This window comes from Rhinopithecus roxellana, chromosome 11, assembly GCF_007565055.1.
Source record: "Rhinopithecus roxellana isolate Shanxi Qingling chromosome 11, ASM756505v1, whole genome shotgun sequence".
Classification (NCBI taxonomy): Eukaryota; Metazoa; Chordata; class Mammalia; order Primates; family Cercopithecidae; genus Rhinopithecus; species Rhinopithecus roxellana.
In genome coordinates, this window is record NC_044559.1 from 38,281,171 (window position 1) to 38,305,786 (window position 24,616).

Below are 24,616 nucleotides of genomic sequence, written 5' to 3' on the forward strand. Positions count from 1 at the left end.
ACATCGAGCCAACAGTCAATATAAATCGAATTGGACCTAATGACTGGATTTCTCTCCCCTCTCAGCAATGGTGACAGTGATTTCTCAGACGCCTTTTAGTTACAGACAAGTTTCTGAACAACATAATTAGGTTTGGGTCTTTGCAGCCTGCCCTATCGGACTATTGATTATCCACTAAAATCTCCTGCCCTGCGGATGTCTGGATGTGCAGTCGGCATGGCAAGTGGGCGAGGACAGCTTTGATCAGGGGGGTGTAGGAGCCTCCACAGGGCTGTGTCCCGAGTCTGTGGTCCCTTCCAATGTCCTCTGCTGTGAAGGACCACCTGTGGGTGCCCACCTATTGGCCCTCACAGTGTCAGACATCATCTGCCCCCAAACCACCAAGGTCCAAGAGGCAGAGTTCTAGTTCTCACCACCCTGCCCTTACACGTGTATGACCTTGGGCAAGGTGCTGTCCCTCTCTGGGTCTGCTTTTCTGTGTGTCAAAGGCAGCCACTAGACTTAATAGCCTCAAAGACCCCTTGCAGCATATAGTTGCTACCTGGTGCCATCTCACACAAATAGTTAATTTACAACTTTCTCTCAGCCCCATTTTAAAAAGCACAAACAAACAAACAGACACAAAACCCAGATGAAATTAGTTGAGTTGAGCCCAGGAGGTCAAGGCTGCAGTGAGTTGTGATCATGCCACTGCACTCCACTCTGGGCAATAGAGCTATTCCCTTTCTCTTAAAAAAAAAAAAGAAGAATGAGCCCAGATGAACCTACTGAAACATGGACACGGCAGAGGCCTGTAAATGCTTTCTCAGGGCTTTATGTGTTCTTACAGGTCGAAGCCCAGGAAGGCTGTGATGACCATATAAAGCTCAACATTTGCAGCAGAGAGAGGACTTGAGTTGGGCACTGGGCTAGGAATAGGATTGGGAACGGTAGAGGGATGAGGCAAATAGCATGACTGATAACTGTTTCTGGGGCATGGAGGGGCCAGTGTGATTCAAGCAGAGGTAGGAGTGAGGGGTGGGGTGGGGTGGGTTGTGGATGATCTTGGGAGTCAGGCAGGAGAGTATAGATGTGAGGTATCAGGGAGCTACCTTAGGCACCTGAACAGGGGAGGGTTTTGTTGGAAGAAAGTGGTGGTTCATGGAGATCTACAGAGTCACAGATAGACTGGAGGCAGCACATGCTGCCGGGTGGGGCAGAGAGGAGGCTTCTGGGGTAGGAGTTGGTGGCAGGGACAGGAGTGGGGATGAGGAGGGAACAGGAACCATTCAATAGAGAATTGGAGGGTGCCTGTGCCATGCTGTGGGCCTTCAGCTTTGATGGCACAGCTGGGATCATGGGATGACATCTGGGCATTTTGCTTCTGGCTGGGCTCCCCAGGCTGGGGCAGGAACGACATCCTAGGAAAACGATCTGCCTAAGCAAAGACTCAGCATCAGGGATGAGCAGAGGTTGAGGCATGGGGGGGATGGCCACCGGGAATGCTGGGGAAGGAGGGGACATAAACGATTCTATTATTGTAGCTTTAATGAGCAGAGATAGCATTCCCTTGTTGCATCATAAATTGCCTGGGTTTCATGGTCACTCAGTAATTGATGGTGGGGAAAAGTTTTCCAGGCCAGACCAGGTAGGAAGAGGTGAGGGCTTGGATAGGTAGAAGAAAGGGAGTGGATGTTCCAGGTGGAGGAAGTCACTTAGGCAAAGGCATGGAAGCTGGCCTGAGCAACAGCAGATCACTGGACCCACAAGGAGACAGCCAGTGAGGGCCGAGCCTCCTGCGTAGTGGGTGCCTGATGGCATTGGTGAGTTGCCTGGGATGGTAAACTCACTTCATAAGTGATCAGGGAACTTGGATCAGCCACAGCATTTACTGAACTCTTACTCTGTGCCAGGCTCTGGGGACGCAGGGGTGAATAAGACACTGAAGCCCCTGACCTCACTGAGCTCCCAGGGGGAGGGACCCAGAAGCCCAACATTAATGACAGTCATATTAGTAACTTTGTGATTATGATGAGAAATACCAGGACTGGAAGGTTTTGGGATCTATCAATATGGCACAGAGGACATATGCTCTGGTGTCAGGGAAGGCGTCCCTGGGAAGAAATACCTTCCCATCCATTGACTTTCAACCTGTCTGTGTTTTGACCTAGGATGTAAAGGCCAAGGGAGAATTAATGAGATGTAGGCAGAAGAGGAAAGGACATTTTGGGCAGTAGGAATGGCCTGAGCCAAGGCCCTGGGGTAGGAGGGAACATTGGGTATATGAGCAGATGAGAGGCTAGGAATGCAAACAAGATAATCAGATGAAAAGAGAGAAGAGTTCCCCAGGCAGAAGGAGCAGAGAGCAGAAAGGCCCTGAGGCAGAGTGCACTTACTGAAAAGAGCCCAGTGTAGCTGGGTGGGGAAAGGTAGGGCAAGAGGGAAGGCCATGGGCAAGTGGTATAAGAGGAGGAGAGGAGCTCCCAGGCCAGTGCTTCTCAGGCTGGAATTCTGGGGCCCTGGAGATACACAAAGACATCTGAAGCCATGCAAGAGCCCAGAGAATCATAAGGGAATCTGATCTGAGATAGACAGCAAGGACAAATGTGGCAAATTAAGATGGAAAGAGTGGGCAGGGCTGGACCAGGCGTGTCCCATTGGGCCACATGGAACACTTTGGACATTATCCCAAGTGAGAGGCCATTGAAGAGTTTTAGACAAGGAAGTGGTGTGACCATGTTGGTTTTTTGCAGCTGTCTCTGGCTGGGGAGGAAGGTAGACTGTATGAGGCCTGGGGATGCTGGGAGCAGACATGGGGGTAGGAGTGGGAGGGGGGATTGCAATAGTCCAAATGAGAGTGGAGGATCAAGGCATGAAGCGAATGAAAACCTGCTCTTCACAGCCAGCTGGCTCCTCTGCAGCCTTCAATGACAGCAAATGTCCTCAGACAGGTTAGTGATTCTATTAAAGTAGCCAAACCTGGAGACCCTCATTTACAGATAATGCCACATGAAGCCAGTTAATTCAGTGATTGAATTATTAAGTTAGAGCATCTATGACCTAATGTCATTGGTAGTCAGGGAGGCATCCTTCAAGTAAATTGACATTTGCCTTCCCATTCCCTCTTAAAATCAGAAGAGTCGATTGGTTAAATTTTATACAGAAAATGTTCTTTTGCAGCTGCCTACACAGAAAACCTCAGAAATGCGTGAGAATGAAATACATTCTTTTTCTAATCATAGTCTCATTATTTACCTGTATGCTAAACAACTGATTGTGTTGGCGCCAAGTGAAAAACAACCCTCCACCTGAATGAGACAGATCTTGGAGGAGACTTTCCATGTATTCTTGAAAAGAATGTGAAGTCTGCTGCTGTTTGGTGTAAATAAATACCAATTAAGCCAAGGTGGCTGCTGCTATTGTTTTGATCTTCTATGTCTGGTGATTTTTTTGTTCAGCTGTTCTATCAATTGTTGAGAAAGGGTGTTCAATTTCCCCACTTTGATTATGGAAATGTCTATTTCTCCCTTTCATTCTGTCCATTTTTGTTTCATAAATTTGGGGCCTTATTATTGGATGCATATGCATTACAACTTTTATATCTTCCTGTTGATTGACTCCTTTTCTCATAATGAAAGCTCCTTTTTAGATCTCTGTTTCAAGTTTTGTTTTTGAAATCTATTTTATCTGAAATTAATACACTCACTTCAGCCTTCTTAGGTTTACAGTTTACATGCATTGTATTTTTTTCATCCATTTACTTTCAACTGATCTGTGTCTTTATATTTAAAGAGTGTCTCTTATAGACAACATAGAGTTGAGACTCTTTTTAAAATCATTTCTGATGACTTTCTTTTATTTGTAGTGTTCATTAATGTTTAATGTAATTTTTGATTTAGCTGGGTTTCCTCCATCATTTTATTTTTGTTTTCTGCCTGACTCCGCTGGTTTTTGTTCATCTGTTCCTCCTTCCCCTTCTTTTAAAATGACTTGAATACTTTTTCTTAGAATGCATTTAGTTTTAATTTTTCTGTTAGCTGTTTAGCGATTCTTTGCGTTATTTTTGACAGTGGTTGTCCTAGGATTCCATCATACGTCCTTAACTTTTCAGAGTCCATTTACAGTTAATCACAGGCCCTTCACATAAAGTATGGAAATATGGTCTCATTACAGCCCCAGAACCACCCCCATCCCTTAATAACAGTTGTTGTAAGTGGTACATCTGCTTATGTCATGAGTCCCTCAAGATGATGTTATAATTTTAATTTTAAACAGTTAAAGGTTTATACAGGAAGTTAGAGGGAAAAGGCAAAAAGCAAAACCACAAAACAAAAAGAATCCACCCAAGAGTCTTTTGCCTTGAGCCAGACCTAGCCCTTTTCCGATGTTTTGCCATTGTTTTCTGGGGAAGGAGGTTTCCATCTGCTATCACTGCCCTTCAGTCTGGCTTGAGACAGCACATGGCCCTGCCTGCTCCCCAGGTGGCATCTCCCTGCATGGCCTGTGTGTTCAGTGCAGCCAATGCTACATTGAAAGTGTTTGCCTTTTCTAAGTGTCTATGGTGACAGCCTCTTTATCACCAACATATCCTTTTGGCAGGGGTGGCAGTGGTGGGGTACCTTATGCACAGAGAGGTGAGTTGATTCTCTGCCCTGTTCTGAGCAGACTGTGGTGCCCGTTTCTTGGTTTCTTTTCACTTATTTCCACTTCATCCTAGATCCCCACTCCTGGCCCCCTCCCGGAGAAGGGGATCCACTTCCAATGTACTTGATTCATACCCTTGGATGGGAACGAAGCCTCCAAAAACGTAATGGTGCCCATGTGCTTGTCATGTACCCACTTGGAATTATGCTATAGAACTTACTCTCCTCCTCCTCCCAAGACCCAAGGCCTCCTAAAATCTGCCTGTGGAGATGTGTGCAATGCAGTGCACGGTTTCCATGGCTCCATGGTACTCTACAGTTGCGTCCTCCACATTTCACCTACATCTTCCCTAGTGAGGGAAACCCAGGTTGCCTCATTTCCCCACTGCTGCACACAACATGGCAATGACCATCTGCACACGACATGGCAATGACCATCCTTGTTCATGCCCCTTAGGTTCTGAGTAGGGATTTCTCAGAGACGAACAGGACAGAGAGGGAGAGAGAGAGAGAGAGAGAGAGAGAGAGAGAGAGACCGAGACTGAGACTGCAGACTACCTTCAGGTCCCTGTTCTGAGCCCTCTCACTTCCTACTCTCCAGCCACAGCGTGGGGAGCAGGCAGACCCTCCCTTAAGGCACGTAGTAATCCTCCCACAAGCACCTTGTCTTTGCTCTCCTAGGAGGAGATGGGCAAGGAGCTCTTGAGGGTCTTGCCCAAAAGGCACTAGCTCTACCCAGTCTGAAGATGACGCAAACAAATCATGTCTAGATAGAGCCCTCCTAGGAAAGTTCAGTTGAAGCTGCCAGCCCTGGAGATTCAGGGGACTGAGATACAGGCCATGGGAACCACCTGGGGCTATGTACAAATGGGATGGAATTTCCCACAAAGCGCAGTGGTAACTGTCTCAGCGACTTCTCTGGTGTGCCCTGAAACCTACAATGTATCCTACATTTACCCAGGCTCTTCCTGGGAGCAGCTCTTTGTGCAGGGGCTCTTCTGTGGGTAGCCTCTGGGGGGCTTTTAAGTCTGGCTTCTTGGTTTGAACAGAAGATGGCAGAGAGAGAGAGAACTCTGGATCATAGGGTGGGCACTTACTTAATTCCACCAAAAAGTTCCTGATTGCTCTCCAGGAAGGCTGAGCCAGTCCCCATGCACCACAAGGAAAGTACCCTTGTTTCCCTATATTTTCACCAACAAATGGCCTCACCCAACTTCCTATTGTTGCCAGTGCTCCGGGTGTAGGGCTGCGTCTCGACCTCATTTTAATAGGCATTTCTCTGATTACTAGTGTGTGAGTGTCTCTTCATGAGCTTGGTAGCTATGTGGGCTCCCCCTTCTGTGACCTATCTGTTCCAATCCTGTGCCAGCTCGCTGGCTCCTGCCTGGCTACTCTACTCTCCCTTCCTTCCCTGTCGGTGTGTTAACTAGTACGCCAGGTTGGGCTAGCCTAGGAACCATTGAGTCTCTTGGGATGGTCTTGTTCGTTTCTGCTCTGACCCATTACTTGCATGTCACAGCTTAATGCCCAGGTGTTGAGGGTATTGTCCTTGTTTCCAAGTTCTCTGGTGGGGGAGCATCTGAGGATTTTTCCCCCAGGAAACACCTACACCTTCCCTGTATCCAGCACTTCCCATTTTCCAGTAACAGAGAACACCTAATGGATGTCAGCCACTAGGCAAGGCCCATCCCACTTTCTCTCTATAACTACACTGGGAGGGAGGGACTGTTAACCTGCTGGAGAGACAGATAAGCAACTGAGGTATGTAAAGGTCAAGCAGCATGACCAAGGTCATGTAACTTATAAGGGACCCCCACTAGGATGCTGTCTACAGCTTAAACTCCTGTTAGTGTATCTCCAGTAATGTCTATTTCAAATAACTGCTATGTCCCAGGTGGCTACTTCCTAAATAGAATTTAGAAATTATCATTCCCAAATATTGAAATGTAATGAAAAAGTCAATCCTAGTACCACCTTTGTACCTCCTCAGTCCCCAGTGTCTAAAAAAGGTGCAAGTGAGTGGAGGGAGAGGAGGGAGGGTTACTTCCCTCTAGAGAGGAAGTAACTCTAGAGGAAGTAACACTTCTTTGAGGGTTACTCAAAGGAGGAAGTGAAGTAAAAAGAAGTAGCACCTTCATGAGGGTTTGTAAGGGAGGGGCCTGTCTGATGCTGGACTGCATGCTTTCCTCCAGGAAGCGATGCTGGGACTGATAGTGGATGAGGAAATAACTAGAAAAGAAGAGGAAGAGGAAGGAAAATGTGCAAAGGCCCTGCGGCAGAGAAATGCTGAGAGGAATCACTGTGGCCAGAGGGGGAAGGCAAGGGCTGAGAGGTATCAGAAGTGGCTGTGGAGGCTCTTCAGCCTGGAATGGCAGGACACTGAGTGTATATGACGATGTCCCAAGCTTTTGAGACCCTCAGTTTTCATGTCTTCCATTCTAAAGCTCATCTGGCTGAGATGGACCTGGGTGGGGACATGCACGTGCTCCTGCATGGCTTCCCCTCTCCACAGTCTCCCATCTTCCCCTGGGCAAAGAAAGGCTCCCTTCCTGTCTAACCTGAGTCTGACCCCCTTCCTATATACAGTGTCCTGAGGCACAAAAACATCCTCGGCACCAAACAGAGACTTTTGGTGTCTCTTTCATCAAGGCTCCAAAAATCCCCTCCCTATGCATCTCTTAAGTAATGCACTTTTAATACAATTTTCCTTTTTATGTTTAATAATTATTTATCAAAATGCATATTTGTGTATGACGTCTTGATCATTTAAATACCATTAATCATTGGTATAATCACATAATCCTAAAGAGAATTTTAGAGCCTTATGGCCATAAGAAAATATTTATTTATTTATCTATTTTTGAGGCAGGGTCTTGCTCTGTTGCCCAGGCTAGAGTGCAGTGGTGTGATCATGGCTCACTGCAGCCTTGAATTCCTGGGCTCAAGTGGTCCTCCCACCCCAGCCTTCCAAGTAACTGGGACAACAGGTGTGTACCCACGCTCGACTATTTCTTAAATTTCTTTTGTAGAGGGTCTCACTATCTTTCCCAGGTTGGTCTCGAACTCCTGGCCTCAAGAGATCCTCCCACCTCAGCCTCCCAAAATGCTGGGATTACAGGCATGAGTTACTGTGCCTAAACTTTTTTTTTTTTTCTTTTTTTTTTTTATAGTTTCAGCTTTTGTTTGGGGATTCAGCGGGTACATCTGCAGGGTTGTTACATGGGTGTATTGAGTGATGCTGAGCTTTGGGGTATGATCGATCCTGTCCCCCTGGTAGTGAGCATAGTACCCAAGTTAGTTTTTCAACCTTTTCTCCCCTCCCTCCCCCTCCCCTTTAGTAGTCTCCAGTGTCTATTGTTGTCATATTTATGTCCATATGTAGAAAATTTTGAAAAGCTAATGCATATTCACATATTTGTCATAGTTCACATAATAGATAATGTGATGAATACAGAATTTAAATGATAAAAGCATTACAGTAGGATAAAATTATGTTGGAAACAGAATGGAAACATACTTTAAAGGGGTAAAGGACACAATGTAAATATTTTGACTATTAAAGGGATACTTGTTTATATTTTTAAGTATAACATGGCGGTTTTGTGTTCTTATAATATATAAATTCCCTTGGGTATATTTAAAAGAGAGAGATAATAGTTTTATATATAAAGGTCAATAAATACAATATGCCCTATTTAAATATATGATTAAAAAACTCATTTTAGATGCCAACTTGAAAATGTATAAGGCAAACATATTGTTAAACATTTTTTAGAGGGTTTCAACAAAAAGTCTGAAGACCCTGTTATAGGCCATACTATTCTAGGGGTGGTGGCAGTGATCGGGAGGCGGGAATGCTGAGCTGGCATTGTCCTTGGAGCCATCTACATCCAGCTGTCTGGGCTGGAGTTTGGTGTGGCTTCCAGTGTTCACTGCTATGATGCTGCTATCAGGTCAGAATGTCAGCAGGGATTTGTGTGGACTTTTACTGTTTCCCCAGCATTAACCACAGTGCCTGGCACATAGTAAGAACTCAACACATATTCACCGCATGAATGAGGGGCGGGCACTTACAGAGCTCTCACTTTGTGCCAGGCACTGTGCTAAGAGCTGCCTATGCATTCCCGTGGAATTCTCACAACCATGCTGCAGTAGGTCTAGTGAGTATCCCCATTCCAGAGATGGTGAAACTAAGCCACGAAGAGGCTACATAACCAGCTCAAGGCCACCAGTCAAGGAAGTAGCAGACTGGGACCTGGGCATGCTGGTAGGCACCCTTTACCATGATGCTTCTCTGTCCCCATGGTCCCTGGGGTAGAGTCTGCATCTTGGGTTCTGAAACTCCAGAGCAAGCACTCTGGGGCACTCCGTGAGTGATACCCTCCTGCCATCTTAAATGGCTCTCTGCCATCTGCTTCCTCCTCCTAAGTGGTTTTCCTTCTGTCCTCCCTGTTTAATATTTAAGTTGCGCACATCCTGCGACATCCTGGAGACCCATGTTCCTGACCTACCTACCTATTCAACCATCTCTTCTCACACATGGGGTAGCCATGGGAAGCACAGGGGGTCTCTGCAAGGGAGTAGGGAGGCGGAGAGAGCGGGGACAGCCACACACCACACTGCTGTTCTCAGTGGCCTCCTGCTGACAAGCTAACATTAATAAAACAAGGCCACTCTTCTGCTAAGAGACTGTGACAGGGTAACATTTATTCTAGGTGGCTTTCCAAGAAAACCGCTCCTGCTCCCATGGTCCCCTCGGAGGGCCTGCAGAGCTCCAGCGATGTCAGAGGGCATCTGTTTGTTTCTCCTTTGCTTCTAAAAGGGACCTGTAAATCAAAGGCAGGCTCTTAGCCCTTGGCAGTGAGGATGACAGGTCTGCACCAGCTACATACAGGTCCCTGGCTCTAGGAACCACCTCTCACCCAGACGCCCAGGCACAGCACGGAGGGGCAAGAGTACAGGACACAGGGCCTAAGCCTGCTGCCCCGCCCACAACCCACCCCCTAGCCCTTTCTCAGAGGCCAGGCGCACTCACCTAGCCTCCAGGGTCCCCTGCTCAAGTGGCCCCAGAGGCCCAAACCCACTGCTCCCACTTTCTGAGACCTGGGACCCTCACCTCCCCAGCTCCCACCGTAGGGCGACACTGAAAGGTGTCCCCCTTTCCCCCGTCACCAACTTAAGGATGCCCAAGGCTCTAAGGCTCCTCAGAGTGGCACCCCCGCATCGGGCTGCAGAGGAAGGAGAGGGGAGGGAATGGTGGGTGCAAAGGGTGGCTTTCTCAGGAAAGAGAAGCCTGTCCCTGGCTCCCAGCACCTGTCACCCCTGGTGATCTTACCCTACGGCCATCATTCCCGTCCTCAAGGCCCATTTCAGGGACACTGAGGCTCAAAGAGCCACTTGATTTATTCAAAGCAGCTCGGGCCACTACTTGGAGCCACAAGAAAGCCTTGTCTCCTCGCCTTGGTCCCTGGCGCTTCACCCTTCGTCCAGGGTCTCTGACCTCTTTCCCTCTGCGCCCCTGCCGCTTCCCCAGGCTTGGGTCCCCAAGGCGCTCGGCCACGCGCAGGGTCCGGGGAAGAGGCGCGGCCGCGGCCGAGGCGGGGACAGGGAGGCGGCGGCCCCTCCTGCGCAGCGACGGCGCGGGCGGGCGGAGACCTGGGCGCCCCAGCCCCCAGCCCCCACTCCCTCCGGCCGTGACGTCAGAGTCGGAAGGGGTAAACTGAGCGGCGACGGAGGGGCGCTGGGGCGGAGACTGCGACCCGGAGCCGCCCGGACTGACGGAGCCCACTGCGCTGCGGGCGGTGGCGCGGGCGCGGAGGACCCGAGCAGGCATAGCAGGCGACCCCGAGGTAACGCGGCCCCGGCTCCCTGCTCGCAGGGCGCGGAGCCGGAGGGCTGCGGGGCCGGGGGAGGCAGGGAGGCCCCCAGAGCTACGCGGGCGGGGCTACGGGGACCCCGGGGCAGCCGGGGCGCAGGGCGCAAGGTGCACGGGGCCGGGCGTGCAGTTTGGGAAATGGCACAGTTGGGGGCGTAGGGGATCCGGGCAGCGTCCTGGGGGTTCCAGGTTGGGTCGCCAGATTGGGTCCCCGACGGCGCTCGCGGGCGCTCTTTCCAGGGAGCGCAGGCGCTCGTGGGGACTTGCTCGAGGCAGGTGAGCCGAGGCTGGGGCGCCCGGGGTGTCCCCGGATGTCGGTGTGCGCAGCTCCCTGACTTGCCCTTCTGCGGCCTGGGGGGCGGGAGAATGGGGGTCCCCGGCCGCCTTGGGTCCTCACCGCGCGCCGCGCCCGCAGTGGAGCCCCGGAGACATGGCCCTGAGCGAGCTGGCGCTGGTCCGCTGGCTGCAGGAGAGCCGCCGCTCGCGGAAGCTCATCCTGTTCATCGTGTTCCTGGCGCTGCTGCTGGACAACATGCTGCTCACCGTTGTGGGTACGTGCGGACAGGGCACCCCTGCCCCGGCACCCCAATCCCGGCGCCCCTTCCCCGACACTCCACTTACCCCAGCGCGGTCCCGGAGCTCTGCCAAGCCCCGGGAAAGTTGGAGAACTCGCTTTGCAGAAAAGACATCCCCTCCAGGCTGCCGCGCCCGGGCTAGGAGGAGCCACTTTGGTGGCTTCGCTTTCCTGATGCTCGGGTCAAAAACTGTGACATCCGATAAGACCCAGAACTTATGTTTCCCCCTGATAATTTCCCGCATCCTCTTGCCTGCTTTCACTGCGATGAAAAAGATTTCTGTTCCAGAAGAGAAATTCCTGAAAGTTCAAAATTACGTGTTAGAATAATTATTGGGCTACTCGAAAATGCAGGTTAATAATCTGGTGTAGTACCTAAAAGAGCAAGTTTCGATCCCTTACTCCAAAAAAAAAAAAAAGGCATTCAGGTATATTGTATTAGTGAATGACTTGAGATGGAAATATTTCAGGAACCATTGCAAGAGCGATTTGAACAATGTTGATTTTATTCTTTTTCCTATAATGGAATTTTGAAAAATTAAATAATTGAAATTCAGATCTCTTAATTAGGCCCATTAACAGAGAAGCATTTGGCATGCATTTCCTTAAAAAAAAATCCCGATTTTTAATGAATGAAAAAAAAATCACGACTCATTTAGACTGTAAGTGGTGGGAGCTGTTTCCTTTCTCTCCATTTGCAGGTTTTCTCACAGAGGTTTTCAGAGCATCTGATAGATTTCATCTCAAGGAGTTATCAGAGCCGTGGAGCTCATCCCTGTTCAGTACCAAGGGTATTAGTTCTGCTTAGGCTGGAATGCTCCATTGGACACATGTGCTCACAGCTTCCATTATATGTTTCACAATTTAATTTGTTTTTTTGTTGTTGTTGCTTTTTGTTTTGTTTTTTTGTTTGTTTTTTGAAATGGAGCCTCACTCTGTTGCCCAGGCTGGAGGGCAGTGGTGCAATCTTGGCTTACTGCAACCTCCACCTCCCGGATTCATGTGATTCTCCTGCCTTAGCCTCCCGAGTAGCTGGGTTACAGGCTTGCACCACCAAAGCTGTCTGACTTTTGCATTTTTATTAGAGACAGGGTTTTGCCATGTTGGCCAGGTTGATCTTGAACTCCTGACCTCAGGTGATCTACCCGCCTCGACCTCCCAAAGTGCTGGGATTACAGGCGTGAGCCACCAGGCCTGGCCTGTGTCACAGTTTTGCTTTTTCCTTGTGAAAGTCTTAGAAATTCTTAAATCTTACAAGTTGTAGGAAAAATTGCAGATTCCCACTCACATAACGGAAGGATGAAGTGGGCTTGTTGCAGAATTTCCAAGTTATTACTTCCTGCAGGTTAATATTTTTCTAAGACACATAATGAATGTAGTTTTCTGTTTCCTTGATTCATTCATTTGAAAGTCTTTTGAGCCTCTCTTTCTTAGAAGCATGGATTGACCCCAGGTCAGCACTGTCTTGACATGAGACCACATTTTGCTTTTCTGAAATATTCCTTGAAGGAACAATGTGGAAGAAACCCACAAATGACAGAATCTGTGGGAGCAGTCAGTTCAGCACAGCAGCTACCTTTGAGAGGAGACAGTCTTCTGAGCCGTTGGGGACTTGGTTCTTTCTAGTGAGCTAAGGAAAGTGAACTTGCTGCAATGTCGTAGACATCTGGCACAGGGCTCCTGTTTTTGGGGTAGACCTGCAACCTCTCTGGATCTCTTCTGGCATTTGACACAACCATAGTTTTGTTGTTGTTGTTGTTGTTGTTTTGTTTGTTTGTTTGAGACAGAGTCTCACTCTGTCGCCCAGGCTGGAGTGCAGTGGTGTGATCTTGGCTCACTGCGACGTCCACCTCCCAGGTTCAAGGGATCCTCCTGCCTCAGCCTCCCAAGGAGCTGGGATTACAGGCAGGTGCCACCATGCCCAGCTAATATTTGTATTTTTAGTAGAGAGAGGGGTTCTCCATGTTGGCCAGGCTGGTCTCAATCTCCTGACCTCAGGTGATCCACCCACCTTAGCCTCTCAAAGTCCTGGAATTATAGGTGTGAGCCACTGCTCCTGGCCGATGCAATCGTAGTTTTTTGCTGACTTTTTTTCCTGGAGAGGGTTTCAGTGTGATCACCACATTGCCATTCTGTTCTCATCCCCAGTCCCCATCATCCCAAGTTATCTGTACAGCATTAAGCATGAGAAGAATGCTACAGAAATCCAGACGGCCAGGCCAGTGCACACGGCCTCCAGCTCAGACAGCTTCCGGAGCATCTTCTCCTATTATGACAACTCGACCATGGTCACTGGGAATGCTACCAGAGACCTGCAGGAGGGGCCGCTTCATCAGACCACCACACAGCACATGGTGACCAATGCATCCGCTATCCCTTCCGACTGTCCCAGTGAAGACAAAGACCTCCTGAATGAAAACGTGCAAGTCGGTCTGTTGTTTGCCTCGAAAGCCACTGTCCAGCTCATCACCAACCCTTTCATAGGACTGCTGACCAACAGGTAGGGCAGACGACTTTAGTCAAAGAGTTTGATATTTGTATTAGTCTTAGCTTATGTCCTTCCTGGAATTCTGCCTCTTATTCATTGGTGAGAGTCTGGAAAATCCCTGGTGGGTGAGCTGGGGAAAACCCAGTCTCCTTCTCCTATGTCTCTGTTCCCAGGTAACCACAATTTCCTATTCTATTCTCCCTTCTGTTGCTCAACAAGTAAGAAAATATTAAAAGAGACAGAATAAAGAGAACCTCTTTTACTGAGTGGGAGGACTTTGGCCTGTCTAAATGCCAGGTTTCATAAGTGCGTTTGTCAGAATCGTCCTTGGCAGCAACGAACTCTGCAGCCGCCATGGCTGTCATCCTATTTTAGGAGCCATGTGGCCTCCTCTTGCCTTCTACCTCAGGCCATGAACTTCTTTGTAGAGAGTCAAGGTGTCTTCTTTTGGAGCTGGCATGTTAAAGGCTCTCATAGATACCAGGTAGGGAGTGTGGGAAAAGGCCGGATGCACTGCTGCATAGTTTGAGCTCCAAGCTGATGCCAAGGTCACGGGCTGTGTTCTTCCCCTCTGGTGGTTACATAGCCATGTCCACGTGCATGAAAGGAAGAGAAATGAGGCTATTGTCTGGATAATCCAAGCTGCCTAAACTAGCTTCAGATGAATCAGGCTGTTCTAGATTTTTTTGAACCCACATTGTTTGGAATAACTGTTTACTTCTCCACTGTTGGTGAAGTGTTTGTTCTTCTACAGCTGAGGTGGACCAGTTCTGCCTGGTCCGTGGGTGCTCAAAGCTCAGGACGAGGGCCTTGCAGCTGAGAGGAGGAGGCAGGCCCCCAAGGTGTCAGTGCAAGGAGTGGGAGCTGGTAGAGTTGAGTGTTGGTGGTGGGCTGCCAAGTGCACAGTGTAGCTACCTAGGTGGAAATTATACGTGTGAGGCATACCTATTGTTAAACATCAGAAATGGTGGGGAGGGGCGTGCCCAGAGTCCTACCTGCACACCAGGCCCAGAAGCAGGAACAGAGACTAGACTAGAAATGGAGGAGATGGTGGCGGGGAGAGGGCGGAACTAAGGAGACAGGGGAAACCAGGGCTGGGCCAGGCTGTAAGAGGCCCCAAGTGCTGGGCTGAGAAAGGAGTGGGATTCTGTTTGGGGCAGTTGGGAGCCATTAGAGATACCAAAGCCAAAGAGAATGAGTGAATCAAGCACAATGTTAAACAGGGTAAGTGGGCAGGGAGCAGGGAGAGCTTCGCATTTCCTCTGCCTGTGGCATGGGGAGTGGGGCGCAGGACTGGCTACATAATTTGTGGGGTTTAGTGCAAAATGAAAATGTGTGCCCCACATTCAAATATTATGAAACACTTCAAGGTGGCAACAGAGCGTTAAAGTGACCAAGCTCTGAGAGCAGATCCCTGTGCGACTCTAGGGTTGGGGGCACTGAGAGCTGAGGAAGCCTTGGGTGTTGGCTGGGGCTCAGGGAGGGGACGGCAGATCTGGCCTTCCACCAGCACAAGCTGCCCTTGGACACGTGGAGCTTGAGTCGGACAGGAGCACTTTCTCAACATCTGCAGTTTGATTTTCTGGAACGAAGGGTGCCATTGAATTGATTTCAACAATCTCAAGCCATGTCCAGTCCTCTAGTCTGTGCAGAGCAATATTCTAAGGTTGCTACATAAAATATGCTAAGCAAATTAACCCAGCGAAGGGCTGACTGTGAGCCCATTAAGAAGGTGACATTCGGTGGCTCCTCTGTTCTCAGGAGAAAAACCAAACAGACCTCAGTAGTTGCAGGATTGTTTTCTTTCCTTTTTTCAAGACTAAGAATGCTTCTTAAAATACATCTGGTATAATTACAGAAAATAGCTCAGGGTTTTGTATTCTGAGAAAGCAAACAGCTCAAATACTGTATGTGAAAATTGAGGACATTATCGTAATAATGCCTTGCCAGTCACTTGGGTGGAACGTTGCTAGCTGTACAGTGTAATACTTAGAAATTCGGCTGAAATGATGTGAGTACTCCAATCTTCCAAACGCAAATGGCAAATGAAAAGCTTTTTTAAAAATCCCATTCTTATTTTTAATGCATTGCTTCTGTCATGGGGAAGAAGCTTGTCTAAAACCAGTGAGCCCTTTCCCATGTTAAATACTCTAAAGGCTTTGAGGCTACAGCCACACCAGGCTCATGTTTGGGACTTCAAAAACATCGTCTTCAATTTTGTGACTTGTGAAATTTAGTCTATTCTTATGGTGAGTAATCCACTTTGAAAGTTATCTGGAGCAAAATTATAATCCCCACCTGTTTTGCTCAGCTACCCAGCAAATTTGAAAATGATTTTCTAGTACTGCCTGGTAATATGGAAGGGCAATTTTTTTTTCTCTTTTCTTTTGAGATAGGGTCTTGCTCTGTCACCCAGGCTGCAGTGCAGTGGTGTGATCTTGGCTCACTGCCACCTCCTGGGTTCAAGCAATTCACATGTCTCAGCCTCCTGAGTAGCTGGGATTACAGGCGTGCACCACCATGCCTGGCTATTTTGTGTATTTTTTGTTAGAGATGAAGTTTCACCATGTTGGCCAGGCTGGTGTCAAACTCCTAACCTCAGGTGATCTGCCCACCTCGGCCTCCCAAAGTGCTGGGATTACAGACATGAGCCACTGCGTCTGGCAAGCAAACACATTTTCATATTGTGATCCTGATTTGTGATTTGTCTCATAATTTCCAGGCCCAATAGCTATGAATTTGGGGACTGGGCAGCTCTTCTGGACACTCCAAGATTCTGCTTCCCACCACAGTTCAGATGGAAGCAGAGAAGGGACAAATGCATTCCATTTGCCTTTAATAGTCTTCAAGGAGTTAACCTGTGAGCCATTGCAAACAGTCTTTTGATGTAAACTGTGCCAATCACATCCTCCATGAGCAAGATGTATGACTCAAGTCTTCAGTGTTGTAAACAAATGTGTTTAAAAGCTTTTTAAAATTTTTAGGTTAATATGTTTCTGATTAAAGAGTAGTTTAAAATATGGAGCATCAGAGCTTGCAGAGACTTTTCCCGAAAGCTTTTGGGCCAGTCCTAGCATTTTATAGGCAAAGGAGTTTGCAGTTGAGGAGGAGAAAGCATTCACCACGACAGTGGCGGGACTGCAGCCACATGTCCTGACTGTCCGGTTTCGAGCTTTGTTCTTCTTCGCTTCCTGTTCTTCCCACCTGCTTACAATTATACAGCTTGTACTTTTAGCTACTAGAAATAAAGAATGCAGCTCAAAATCTGTCTTTCTTGCACTGACTTGGGGTCTTCCTGGTTGTACCAGGCAGAACTGCTGAAGACCCAGTGAGTTGCTGATTGCTATTTTTAATCGGTGAGCAGAGAGTTTAGAAGAGATCAGCCTGATTCCTGTGGACATGGACCCTCCCTGGTCCCGGAAATTTTCAGTCTTTTTCCAGTCCCTGATGTGAACTGGTCCAACCTCGTGCATCCCTAAAGATGTGTGGGAAAGCTGCCTGTAGCCAGGCTGGGCAGAGCTATTCTTTTCCAAAGCTGCTTGTTTCAGAAGTGGAACCCACTCTGAATTGAGACGTTCTACAGCGCACCACACCATACTTGGACTCCCCTCTTCACAGTCATGATGGTCCCATGTGAGTGGCTTTTGTGGGTAGGAGACACAAAAGGTAGGCTGCCTGTCTGTTTATTTGTTTATTTATTGAGACAGACTCTCGCTCTGTTGCCCAGGCTGGAGTGCAGTGGGCCTATCTCGGCTCACTGCAACCTCTGCCTCCCAGGTTCAAGCAGTTCTCCTGCCTCAGCCTCCTGAGTAGCTGAGACTACAGGCGCATGCCACCACACCTGGCTAATTTTTTTTGTATTTTAGTATAGAGATGGGGTTTCACCATTTGGCCAGGCCTGTTTCGAACTCCTGACCTCAAGTGATCCTCCCGCCTCAGCCTCCCAAAGTGCTGAGATTACAGGCGTTAGCCACCACGCCCGGCCCCATCTGTTGTTTTTAAATATTTGATAAGTTCTCACACCAAACCTTGAAAATACAGAGTAACAATTCTTGGGTTCATTTAGCTGCTAATAGGATGCACATTCTTCCTGTTTCATTTGTTATTCAGATACTATATTTCTACTGAAAATATATGACCAGATAGGTAGCAAAAAACCTTTGATTTGGGTGTGTGTAGTGATCACCTGGCCAATAGCACACTTTCCAACAAAGCCTGAGGATGCTGGGTTGACCTGATTCCCATGTTGGAGCCTCTTACCTCTCATTTTATAATTCTGGCTGAACTATTCATTTCATGAGTGCAGTTGTGTGCAGGTGGTAGCAGAAATTATACTAGTGATGCTTGGTCATCATTTGGTCTAAGAAGCAAATTTTAGGTGTATATGTACATACGAGGAATGTTCCAGGCAAATGAACAATGGGACAACACGTTCAGATTTCTCTCTTCCTTCAGTCAGGTAACGATGTGGCATTGTGGTCTTGCTTAGCATAAGGTTTAAATAATAGTTGCATCTTCAGAACCGAAAGATATTCCACACCAAACGACTGGCTTGGGAAAGAGTTAACTTCATTGCTGGGGACCGTTTCCCTTGGCTTCCTCCTTAGCTTGTCATTGTCTCGGTGGTCTGCTTTTTATCAAGCCAGCGTCAGTGGCTTAATTTATTTCCATAGTTACTTAGTATATTTGAAAGCAGTTCTTTCTCCTTGCAAATCTTAGCTAACATCTGAACGACAAGGAGGAAGCCACAGGGCATGAAATCTCTACGAAATCTATGGTTTTATTTTATTTTATTTTTTGCTAGCTTCAGCCAGTGGGTCTGAAGTGGGCTTTGTAGGAATAAGCAGTGACCTTTTCAGCTTCTCTATGGACAGGGAAACCAGCTGTTTCGAGAAGGGATCTCCCATCCTGGATGTGGTTAGGATGGTAGGCAAGGTTTGGTGAGTCTTTGCTTCTGAAATCAGAGGAAACTGGCTGTGGAATTAGAACATTCCTAGGAGAAGCAAAGCCTCCGTTAAGCTGTGTGTCAGAGAACAGGGCTCACGCCCAGGAAAGAGAGAAGTACGTGCCCCCTGGAACTCTCTGGTAGCTGAAAAAGACAAGCAGGACCTAAGAATTTTGACAAGCAAAATCAAAGAATTTTGTTTTATCTACTAAATGATTGACACACCTCCTGCTATAGCCAGGCAAATTGAAAATATCAGTCCATTTACTGACATTCTTTTACTGCACACCTTTTAGGAGTGTGTAGGGATCACTGGAAGGTAGCTGTTGTCTCTCGTTGCATCTGGTGATAGTTTGTACCCTTCGGGGCTCTGTAGTCTGTATCCTTTTTGTAATTTACCATGGTAGAGGAAACTATGGTTTTAACAATCCTGAGAAGAGAGCTTGCATTAGTCTCCATGGCAAGGATAAGCTAATTATTAACACTAGAGAAGTATTGTCCTCACTGACCATTTCGGGACAGACGGGGTTTCTGCACTGACTAAGTATATATAATTAACATAACTTTTATTGTTTTACATGTTGTTCTAGGGATTCAATATATGATTTTTAGTCTTACTCAAATTGGATTAACTGCTTTGTGATGCTCTGTAGAGGATGACCGTGGGCCAGGATGACATTTGGCTAAAGGTTTGCCGAATCAGATCTAGCTCTGCTTAGCAATACTTTAATTGAGATGGCCCTGAATTGAGACAAGGGGGCAACTCAGACACAGATTGTGACTATTGTCAGTTGAGTTTCTGTCTGTTTAGGAGATACTGTGGGGAAGCAGAAAGGGTTTGGTCCTTCTGCCCACCGCTCAATGACTAGGGGCACTGGACGACCCTCCTTCTATGGTGGGTGCTCGAGGGGCCAGAAGAGGTTGAGGGCGGAGACCCAGGAGCTTCCCAGGGTGTCTTCTTTGCCTTGAAGCCGAGCTCTGGGGAAACATGATGCCCAGCGCTTACCACCGAGCAGCCCCTGCGGTGGCTTGGCCTGTGTTGAAAGTGCAGGCACAGGTGTGTCCGGTACCGAGAAGGCGGCAACATGAGCCTGGTTGTATCTGAAGCCATCGGCTTGCTCTGCAGCCAAGGGTGAGCCACTCTGTCTCTGAACCTTAGCTTTCTCATCTAAGGTGAGGGTTTGGACTGGCTAGCCCCTGAGTTTCCTTCTAGCTTTGATGTTTGTTTATTCCATACATGCATTGTTAAAATCCCAAAGAAAATTAGAAAGAAAAACAGTAACTGCAGTGTTTCTAAAGAAAACACAGCACCTCAGATGGTAAAAAAGAACCCTCTGTGGACACAAAGCCTGTGGTTTTCAGTGAAACTGTGCACCCTCCATCCCGCGTGCTCCCATGTACCCACCCAGGTGCACATCAGCAGGGCCCAGCACATGTTACCACACTCAAGGTGTGCCCGTAGCCTTGGATTTGGGGTAAGTAATTCACCTCCCTGAGCCTCAGTGTTGATCATCTGAAAAATGGATAAAACCAGCGACCCTCCCTTGGAATCTCAGGCCACTCACCATGCTGGTTGGTTCCCTGCTTACAGTCGTGGGAGTGTCTGAGTCTTCAGGTAGGGAGGGACCTTAGTAGCTTCCAGCCCACCCCAGCTGTGCCCCGATCAGTTACCTGGCTGGACTGAATAGTGGGCACAGTATGGCTGGTGATTTGGGGGTCACAGACAGGGGTTGTCACATTTTATTGAGTTTTGTCCTGAAACCACCCATTGCTTCTGCCTACAGTCTGGGAAAGGGCCACAGGTGCCTTATTTGGCTTCAGGGATGTCCCTGCAGTCTGAAAGGTTCCATATTAGAGCCTTAAAAATAGCCAAAATGAAGAACTGGTGAAAGAAGAGTGAGGCCCCTAATTCCCACAACTTTGCATGTACTGGTACTTCAATGACTAGATTTTCCAAATATATGTTGAACGGTGGGAGAAGCCTGTGTTTATTCCAGGACAGTCAAGAAGATTGTCATATGCCTGTTCTTTCGTGGGACAAACTGTAGGTGCTGAAAATAAACTGCCTGTGTGTTCTCCTCTCTGAGCCTCCTGGACGTTTCCTGATTCAGTATCCCACAGTGCCGTGTGAGCCCCCGGTGTTGGGTTTCTTTCGTCCACATAAATAAGGGGCACAGAGAATCAGCTCTGGGTGGGCTGAGACAGGAGAAGCTGCCACCCAATGGCCATCTGAACTGCAGGTCAGAATCCTGGCATCTTCTCTGGTTTACCCAATTTGCTTGGAGCCCCACTTTGTGAATTACAAGCTTACCTCTGTTCACAGCAGGGGAATCTTTGTATGGTTTGTGGGAGGGGCCTGACTCTCTGGGAATCTGTCATGCTTGTGAGTTACTCTCTGTATTTTTGGTATTTGGTTTCTGGATATAGGTGAAGCAGTTAAAAAATATTTGAGTATGGTCAAGAAAACTTTTGGAAAGATTCTATTTAATGCCGTTTGGGTACCAGAGGAAGTGGTAAAGTTTACAAGGAAAAGCCATGTGGGAATGGCCCAAGTGAAATTAGTCTGATGACATCTGATAAGTAATGACAGATGTCATGATGTCATGCCTCAGTTTCCTCATCTGTAACATAGGGAGGTGAAATAGGGCCCTTATTAAATCATGACTAAATCTGGCGGGTGTAAGTGCTGGGATAACTGAGTTTAAACTTTAAATGAAGGCGATATGATTATGATTTTTTTTTTTTTTTGAGACAGAATCTCACTCTTTCACCCAGGCTGGAGTGTAGTGGTGTGATCTCAGCTCACTACGACCTCCCCTTCCTAGGTTCAAGCAATTCTCATGCCTTAGCCTCCCAAGTAGTTGGGATTGCAGGTGTGCACCACCATGTCTACTCATTTTTTTGTATTATTATTTTTTTAGTAGAGACAGGGTTTTGCCATGTTGCCTAGGCTGGTCTCGAACTCCTGAGCTCAGGTGATCCACCCACCTTGGCCTCCCAAAGTGCTAGGATTACAGGCATGAGCCATCATGCTCAGCCGATTACAGTTTTTTTTTTATTAAATCCTAGAATGGAAGAACCCTTCCAGGCTGTGCCCGGAGCTCAGGAAGCTTGGCTCTTCTGTCTTCCTGGATTCATTTGATTCCTCTCCAGGTTCCTGAGGGTCCAGAGCTAGAGACAGAAGAGACTTAGAGATGTCAGGCTCTTCTGGGTTGGAGCAAACCTGCAATTGGACAAGAGCTCAGCCACTGTTGGCTTCCTCTCAAGGCAGAGGGGCTGGGAAGCTGCCTGTACCCTCATGCCCCACCCACAGAGCAAGGACCCAGCTGTCTACTTGATTCAGCAGAAACAGAGGACAAAGAAGGAAGAGAATGAGGGAGGAGATGACATTTCTTAGGCACCTTCTATGCTCTATGCGCTGGTGTTAACAGTTTAATATCCATATCTCTTTCCGTACTCCAGTCCTGGGAGGTGGGCGGTGGTCTCTCCGAGGGGCTGAGAGGAGACCTCCCTAGATTAAGTGGCAGGGTCACATGTCCAGCCAGACATGGCATAGGGAAATGCCAGGGTCTTTCCAGCGGCCCTGTTGAGCTGCCGCCAGAGCCCTAGGTGAGCAGTGGTCTTGCGGAGCAATTTGGATTTTGAAATTTTGCTCAGAAAATGAGACTTTTGTCTTTGTAGGTTGGCCTCATGGGGTCAACAGGAAGGAAGATCTTAACATCTTGCTTCCTAATGCCTCTGAGACATACTGCAGTCTGCCAGTTGAATCACTTGATGGCCTTTTACCCGAATCATTTGATTGCAGTGGCTCCTTTGGGAGCGCTCTAGCAAAGACTATAATTAAAGGAATCATTTTTTAAAAATGATGGAAATAGGGGCCTTGTATTTTGGGTGTGTTCTGGGTTACTTGCCAATATTGTGTTAACATTTATTTCAGAGAAATTTCTGTTCACAGTGGCAGTCCATAAATGTATTCACGTTCTAAGACAAATACAAAAAGGTCACGTAGGAAGCACCGAGTATATGAATTTTCAGAAAAGTCCACCAAACACTTATCTGTCTGATCCCAAAGGGTAGCCAGGAGAAAATCAATATAAAGCCTTAAAAAAATAGCCTGCAGTCACCAGATTTGTGTGATGTTTGTGTTTTGCAGAATTGGCTATCCAATTCCCATATTTGCGGGATTCTGCATTATGTTTGTCTCAACAATTAGTAAGTGTCTGGTGTTTTCCTTCTGAGTGTGGGTCTCATCAGGGTGGGCATGGATGCCCATGAGCCGGGAATTAAGAATGCAACCTGGGGGCGGGGTGCTCATGCCTGTAATCCCAGCACTTTGGGAGGCGGAGGCGGGCGGATCACGTGAGGTCAGGAGTTAGAGACCAGCCTGGCCAACATGGCAAAACCCCGTCTGTACTAAAAATACAAAAAGTAGCTGCGTGTGGTGGCATGCACCTATAGTCCCAGCTACTGGGGAGGCTGAGGCAGGAGAATCACTTGAACCCAGAAGACGGAGGTTGTAGTGAGCCAAGACTGCACACTGTGCTGCAGCCTGGGCGACAGCAAGACTCTGTCTCAAAAAAAAGAATACGGCCTGGGAGGTTTGTGTACTGGCAACAATTGCAGAAAGGAATTAATAGAGAGCTTTTTATGGAACAAAAGCACAAGGTGGCTAACATGCAAATACTCCACTGGGTTAAGGGGGGCTCCTGAAATGTCCCCGTTTGGGACGGTTGCATCCCAGTAGTACTGATGTGCGGTCTTGGACCCCTTCTCTCGGCAGTGTTTGCCTTCTCCAGCAGCTATGCCTTCCTGCTGATTGCCAGGTCGCTGCAGGGCATCGGCTCGTCCTGCTCCTCTGTGGCTGGTAGGTGTGGAATGCCTGAGTGAGTTCGTGAGGGGCCCCTTGCAGAGTGAGCTGGACTCATTCAGGGAATTCAGGTATTGGTGGTGGTTGGAGTGCTGGGGATTCTTGGAGAAGGTACCCACTTTCCTCTTGGGTTCTGCTTGGTCTTACATTTTAGTGAATCTGACAGGTTTGGGAAGATCACAAGGCTGGCTGGAGAGGGAAGGCAAGTCATGTATTATTCTTTTGCTATTCCCTGGAGCTGGCCTTTTGACCATTTCTTTCCCTGTGTAGGGATGGGCATGCTTGCCAGCGTCTACACAGATGATGAAGAGAGAGGCAACGTCATGGGAATCGCCTTGGGAGGCCTGGCCATGGGGGTCTTAGGTGGGTAAGGCCCCTGTGTAGGCGAACTGGCAAGAGGGGCCTGCCTGGTGCTGGACAGCGGCAGTCCTCACCCCGTGACCCTGTCGAAATTTGCACTGACACAGAAATTCCATTTTTATTTCTTCCTTTCCTGCTTTCATGAAGACTTTGAAAAATGGTAGGAAGAGCCCTGAGCTGGGGGTGGAGGGGATCAGGACTACCGCTACGTCTGCCCCAAACCTCCCTGGGCCCAGATGGAAAACCAAAGGTTGAACAGGATGGTCTGCCAGACCCTTTCCTCAGGAACATTCAGTGAGTTGTAATCAGGGAGAACCTTGCCTTCTGGGTCTGCCTCCCCCACCTGCCCTGGCTGACATCCCAGACCAGGGGGCAAACATCTTCCCTGAGAGGGATTCAGAGCCTTTCTCTTCCTCTCCCGATTGCCTGCGCTGTACGAGGAGCGAAGTCCCTGTTGACACATTTTCTTGTGCAGAAAGAGTGCAGTGGAAGCAGCCCAGCCCTGGGCCTGGATCTTGTTTCTTTCGGGCCTTTGCTTTCAGGTGACCTTTATAGACTCTTGCCCATTTCTTAGGAAAAGTCACTTGGAGGAAGTTACCAAGACAACTGAACTCTAACTGAACAGAACAATAGAGCAGACACCCCAAAACCTTATTGGAACAAAGTAGAGAGAGAAACACAAGAGGCAAATAGATGGTTCTAGTACGGGGAGAGGGCATGTGTCCCAGGTGCAGTGTCCCCACTTTCTCTCCCTGCAGTGGGCCCCCCCTTCGGGAGTGTGCTGTATGAGTTTGTGGGGAAGACGGCTCCGTTCCTGGTGCTGGCTGCCTTGGTGCTCTTGGATGGAGGTGAGTGAGTCCATGTGGGCACCTTGCCGTGACCTTG

The 24,616-nt window shown here is 48.2% G+C and overlaps 1 protein-coding gene across 1 annotated transcript in view; it reads left to right on the forward strand.

Annotated features, from left to right (window-relative positions):
* Positions 1-10,616: 10,616 nt before the first annotated feature.
* The window catches only part of SLC18A2 (solute carrier family 18 member A2), a 39,019-nt gene continuing 25,019 nt past the window's right edge, over positions 10,617-24,616 (forward strand). Inside the window, exons 1-6 of the mRNA XM_030940724.1 lie at positions 10,617-11,048; positions 13,220-13,571; positions 22,658-22,716; positions 23,285-23,368; positions 23,642-23,734; positions 24,490-24,579. Of these exons, the coding sequence (XP_030796584.1) occupies positions 10,928-11,048; positions 13,220-13,571; positions 22,658-22,716; positions 23,285-23,368; positions 23,642-23,734; positions 24,490-24,579 (799 nt within the window). The 5' untranslated portion in view covers positions 10,617-10,927. The remainder of the gene's footprint in view (positions 11,049-13,219; positions 13,572-22,657; positions 22,717-23,284; positions 23,369-23,641; positions 23,735-24,489; positions 24,580-24,616) is intronic.